General features: G+C 42.2%; 1 protein-coding gene across 1 annotated transcript; it reads left to right on the top strand.

The window, feature by feature from the left end:
• The first annotated feature begins 5,461 nt into the window (after positions 1-5,461).
• LOC131401445 (small ribosomal subunit protein eS12-like) lies at positions 5,462-5,833 on the top strand. The gene has a single exon (XM_058536776.1). It carries the CDS (start codon positions 5,462-5,464, stop codon positions 5,831-5,833), a length of 372 nt encoding a protein of 123 aa, XP_058392759.1.
• The last annotated feature ends 228 nt before the right edge of the window (positions 5,834-6,061 follow it).

The raw sequence follows: 6,061 nt of genomic DNA, 5'->3' as shown, positions 1-6,061 counted from the left end.
AAACAAAATATTATACATAGGGGACTAATGATTCAAATGACCAAGGTCTTCTTATCAGAAACCACGAAGGCCAGAAGACAGTGGAACAACATCTTTAAAGTGCTGAAAGAAAAATTGTCAACCCAGAATTCTGTAACCAGTGAGAGGATCCTTCACAAGTAAGGATGAAACAAAGACATTTTCGGATAAAAGAAAACTAAGAGAACTCATTGTCAGTAAGCCTGCACTATAAGAAACAAGAAGTTCTTTAGACAGAAGAGAAATAATATCAGGGGAAAACTCAGATATTCTGGAAAGAATGAAGAACATCAACAATAGCATCCAAATATAAACTCAGTAGTCAGAAGATATTTACTTAGCCAAATGTCTAGATATAAAATACTAAAAAAGGTATTAAAAGAATTTATTGAATAGACAGTTCACACAGTATCAGTAAAGCCATAAGCAGTTTCCTACTATTAAAGACATGGTTAGTCTCCCTTCTTCTTCACTGTAAATACATGGAGGCTTTAACCAGTGTGGCTGAGGGAGGTGTCTCAGAGCCGGTCCCCAATGGATCATATCATATGTGCCTCAGGGAGGTCTTGCTTCGTGATGATGTCTGATTTGTACTGGAATGGTGACTTCTCAGGGCCATTTTTTACTAAAGATTAAATTTTGCTTTTGTGCTTGTCCATAAGGGGTACACGTGGACCCCTGGACACCCATAAATGTCTAGATTTATCTAGGTTTTAACATATGAATTACAGAGAGAACTCAAATTAAATGTGTCTGTTAAATTTTATTGAATTCAAAAGGAAGAAATAAAAAATATGATGAGAATATTTGAAAACAATTACAAAAATACTTTTAAAACAATACTGAGAGAATTGTGGTTAAAATGTTACCTCTATACAACGTTAATGGAAATTGGTTTAACCTTCTTGACAAGCAAAATGTTATCAAGAACTAAAAAAAATGTTCATCCCACTCTTGGAAATTTCATTCATTGAAAAAAGTCACAAGAAGCCCTGCATATGAAGGTACTCAAGTCAGTCTAATTGTGAATAGTGTGGGGCCGAAAACAACCATTCCCAATAAGAGGAGAATGATTAACCAAAAAACTGTCTGTTAATGGAATAGAATATTAGGAAACTATTGAAATATATTATGTGAAAAATAAATAATAGTATGTAAAAATGTGCATACTCTGATGCTCAGTAACAAAAGCAAATTACAAAATTACATATTTATCATAGATTATGACTATGCACATACATGTATTAATTCATCTCAGAAACCCTGTTGAACACTTACTATGTACCAGGTGTTGTGCTATGTAGAGGAGACACAAAGGTGAAAAGATATGGTCCCCTGCTCTGGAGGAGGTTCAGTCCAAGTGGAAGTCATATAAACAAACTAAAAGGTGTTGTAATTCACAAAATGCTTTTGGAGGTCTGAAGGAAAACTAAAGCCTGCTGAAGATGTAAGAAAAGACTTCACAAAGGGGCTAAGACATATGTGGACAATAATGAAAGGGAATATGAAGAAAAGAAATCAGTTGTATTAGGGTAGAGAGATTGAGTCATTTATCTTGGCACTTTCAAACTTCTTATAATGTTAAATGTCTTGATAATAAAAAATTGAAGATGTAAAAGTGAAATCTTCTATATCTGGCCACTGTGGGAAAGCTTTATGTGAAATAAACCACAAATATACTGTGAAAATAAAGAAAGTTAATTTTAAAGGAAAATTTAAAAGGCTCTCTGGACATCCTCTCCCCCTCTCACTTCACTTAGGGACGGGCCAGGCAGCTCCCCTGAGTGGGCAGCAGCATCTCCTGGCCCCCAGCATGGCACCACACTTAAAATAACCAGCCCAGAAGATGGCTGACTTACCCCCTTGCGCTGGGATTATTATTGAAGGTCTGGAGTCTTTTTTTTTTTTTTTAACCTAATGCTAGGAAGTGGCCATGCTAGCAGAACTCCCTAGATTCCATGGAGGAATACCACTTTAGTGGGTTGAATGGTGGCTTCCAAAAACATATATATCCATATCCTAACATCCAGAAACTGTGATTGTGACCTTATATGGAAAAAGGGTCTTTGCAGATGTAACTAGGCTAAGGAACTTGAAATGGAATCATCCTAGATTTAGGGTGGTTCCTAAATCCAATGACAGGCGGCTTTACAAGAGAAAGGCAGAGGGAGATTTGGGACACAGACACATAGGGGAGAAAGCCACGTGGAAATGGAGGCAAAGATTAGAATCACGTACCCCCAAGACAAGGAACACCTGAAGCCATCAGAAGCTGGAAGAGGCAAGAAAGGCATGATGGTTAACTCCATGTGTCAACTTCGCTGGGACATAGGATGCCCAGATATCTGGTCGAACATTATTCTGAGTGTTTTTGTAAGGTTGTTTTGGCTGATATTTTTAAATCAGTGGGCTTTGAGTAAAGAGGAGTGCCCTCCATAATTTAGGTGGGTTTCATTCAATCAGTTGAAGGTCTATATAGAACAAAAAGACCGGCCTCCCCCAAGCAAGAGGGAATCCTCCAGCACACGACCTTTGGACTTGATCTGAGACATTGGCTCTTCCTGGTTCTATAGCAGACTGCCTTCAGACGTGAACTTGAAGATTGACTCTCCTGGGTCTCCAGCCTGCTGGCCCACCCTGCAGATTTTGGACTTGCCAGCCTCCATATTCCTTATAATAAATCTCCTTATCCCTCTCTATATAAATCCTATTGGTTCTGTTTCTCTGGAGAAGGCTGACTTACACAGGATACTCCCCTAGAGGCTTCGGAGGAAGCACGGCCTTGCCAACACTGATTTCAGACTCCTGGCCTCCAGAACTGTGAGAAAATGTATTTCCATTGTTTTAAACCATCCAGTTTGTGGTAATTTCATACGGCAGCCCTAGGAAACTAAGACAGTCACCACGGCCTCTGATTTTCAAGGACCTAGGCCAGGGGGCCTTTGGAACATTTTCAGAAACATGGACTTCCCTGGGTATTTTTAAGCCCAACATTAGTCGGGGACATGTGCAGGAGTAAGAAAGCATAGTGTCGTGGAAACACCCACACAGATCTGGAGTCAGATTCTGGTTCTAGCACTTACTATCTGGGTGGACTCAACAATCTCCTTTAACCTCTATGAAGCTATGTCCTCATCTAAGCAATGAGGATACCTCCTATCTTTCTGGGGCCCTGTGAAGAATAGAGGTAATGTAGGTAAAGTGCCTGGCCCACAGTAGTAATGATCAATTGTGTCTCTTCCAATCCCATCTGGCCTGACATCCCTTTACTCCAGCCAGAATGCCTTAATCCATTTCTCCCAGCAAGCACAGCAGTGAGCACCCCATTCCTGCCTCAGTGTTTTGCACCCCTTTATCCCACCTACCAAAATCCTATTCTTCCTGAAAGGCATCGGTCATGCTCCCCTGCTCCAGGAAGTCTTCTGTCAACACCCAGCCCATGGTCCCCTCTCCCACTTCTGAGCTCCTATAACACATATTCTCTGAACAGTTCCTTTGACTCTTAGTAAGTACTACCTTACATTGCTTCTCTTCATCTCTGTGCAGCCAGTTCCCAGCACGCAATAAGACATTGTTTGGGAATTGGAAACCATTCCCCATAGAAACAATGTTATGGATGGCAGTCAGACTAGCAAAAAGTGTGCTCAATACTCTGTTGGGCTTTGAGCTTCTGGAAAGCAGGCCCCACATACATTCCAAATATTATAATTATGATCCATTATGCATAAGGAGAAGCAATATAGACGGCACCCCTCTGTTCTGGCTGCACCATCTTGCATAGCTGCCTCCTGGGCTAATATCCATGGTCCCAGCAAGGCTGACTGTTCTCCAGAGCCATGGGGCCCTCTGGGGGCCTGACTCACTGTGCTAGAAGGGCCTTCAGAGACTCACCAAAGCCAGTCCTCTGCTATCAGGCAGGTCCAGGACAAGACCACCCAGACAAGTGGCTAAAGCTGTCAAGAGAGAGGTCACCAGCCCAGCTGGGCTCCTGGCACAGAGCTGACCCAGCCTGACAGGCAGGAAGTGCTTCCCCAGATCCATCAGGGAGGAGTGGGCCTCCTAGCCCTTGTTTGTGGCCTGGGGGTAGTGGCATCAGGCTGCAGAGGGACTGGAAGCAGAGCGGGCCTGGCACCCATTGAGACCAAAGTGAGCCCGGGCATCTTTCCTGGGACAGGGCTGCCTTTTCAGCCTGGACCCAAGCCTGGACAAGCACTTGCCCTTTCCCTGGGGTGAGCTCAGAGATGGCCAATCCCTCCCTCTGCACCTCTGGTCTACAGGGAAATAAAGAGCAACTCAGCACTTTGCCTGGGACCGGATAGACACAACTGAAGTTTAGGTCAGGGTTAGCTCATTTAACTCCTTAGTGCCTGCTGCCCAAGCCTCAAACTAGCATTATCAGCATCACCTGAAAGCTTATTAGAACTGCAGACTCTCAGCCCCCACCTCCACACCTACTCATTCAGAATCTGCATTTTAATAAGACCCCCAGGTGATTCGTATGCGCATTAAAGTTTGAGAAGAACTGCTTTAATTGTTGAAGGCAGAATGGAATGAAACCTAGATTTGCAAGCTGATGATTTGGGACAGCCATGGTGGATTCCAGCCGTGGTCAGAGCATAAAAACTTCAGAGGCACGGCTGGTGTGGATAAAAGCCAAATTCCCGGCTGCCCAGCCTAGCCTTCCAAAACACCCAACAGGTGGAGTTTCCAGATGGGATACACAAGGGACTTCTGTCTGTGATGAGTGGCCATAAACCAGGGACTGGCTGCATTTGTATTATCTGTATCTGTGTTTGTATTATCTTAGCTTCTCAACTAGACTGTAAGTTTTAAAAGGCTAGGAATCATATTGAATATATATGAGTGTATACATTATGGGAGAAGAACAGTATATAATTAATGAGCACAAGGTCTGAAGTAGGCAGACCTGCCTTCTGAGCTGAGAATTTCCATTAACTTACTGTAAGTTTCCACTAATTTACCTGTGAAGTATGGTCTCTTGGAGCCTCAGTTTTCTCATCTGTATTATTAGTACTAGTGAAAACAAACCTCCCAGGATTGTTGGAGGATGAAAAGAGTAAACATCAAAAATGTACCTGGTAAATAACAGGCCCTCAATGAAACAGTCATGCCTTTCCCTTTGAATCTCCCCACCCCCCAGTGCCTAGCTCCAGGCCAGCACATTTTAAATGTGAAATAAAAATATGCCAGGTGATTGATGACCTTGATGGGCCTGAATAAAATGCATTTTAAATAAATAACTCTTACTGTTTACTTCTGTTTTTCCAAATATCAAAGCAAATCATTCTTGTTATGGAAATTTTTGGAAAACACAAGAAAGTATAATGAAAAATCTAGTTGTTTCTCTGCTGCTGCCGCCAAGTCACAGGGAGGTAGAAGCACGGGTGCATTCAAGATTGGGCTCCACCTGTAACCCACCGCCATGGCAGAGGAACACATTGCTGCTGGAGGTATAGTGGAAGTTAATACTGCTTTACAAGAGGTGCTGAAGACTGCCCTCATCCACGATGGCCTAGCACACGGAATTCGCAAAGCTGCCAAAGCCTTAGACAAGCGCCAAGCTCATCTTTGTATGCTTGCATCCAACTGTGATGAGCCTGTCTACGTCAAGTTGGCAGAGGCTCTTTGTACAAAACACCAAATCAACCTAATTAAGGTTGATGACAACAAGAAACTAGGAGAATGGGTAGGCCTCCATAAAACTGACAGAGAAGGAAAATCCTGCAAAGTGGTTGGTTGCAGTTGTGTGGTAGTTAAGGACCATGGCAGAGTCTCAGGCCAAGGATATCATTGAGGAGTACTTCAAATGCAAGAAGTGAAAAAATAAAAAACTTGGCTTTTGTTCCTCCAAAAAAAAAAATCTAAAAGATTTGCTATAATACCACCACCCAGCAACATAACATGTTGATGCTAACATTTTGGGGTTTTCCCTTCCATAAATAAGTAAGTAAATAAGTAAGTAAGTAAGTAAATAAATAAATAAATAAAATAGAATATGAATATGAAGACCATAATATTACTG

This window comes from Diceros bicornis, chromosome X, assembly GCF_020826845.1.
Source record: "Diceros bicornis minor isolate mBicDic1 chromosome X, mDicBic1.mat.cur, whole genome shotgun sequence".
In the NCBI taxonomy this organism is placed as follows: Eukaryota; Metazoa; Chordata; class Mammalia; order Perissodactyla; family Rhinocerotidae; genus Diceros; species Diceros bicornis.
This window is presented reverse-complemented; position numbering and strand designations above follow the sequence as displayed.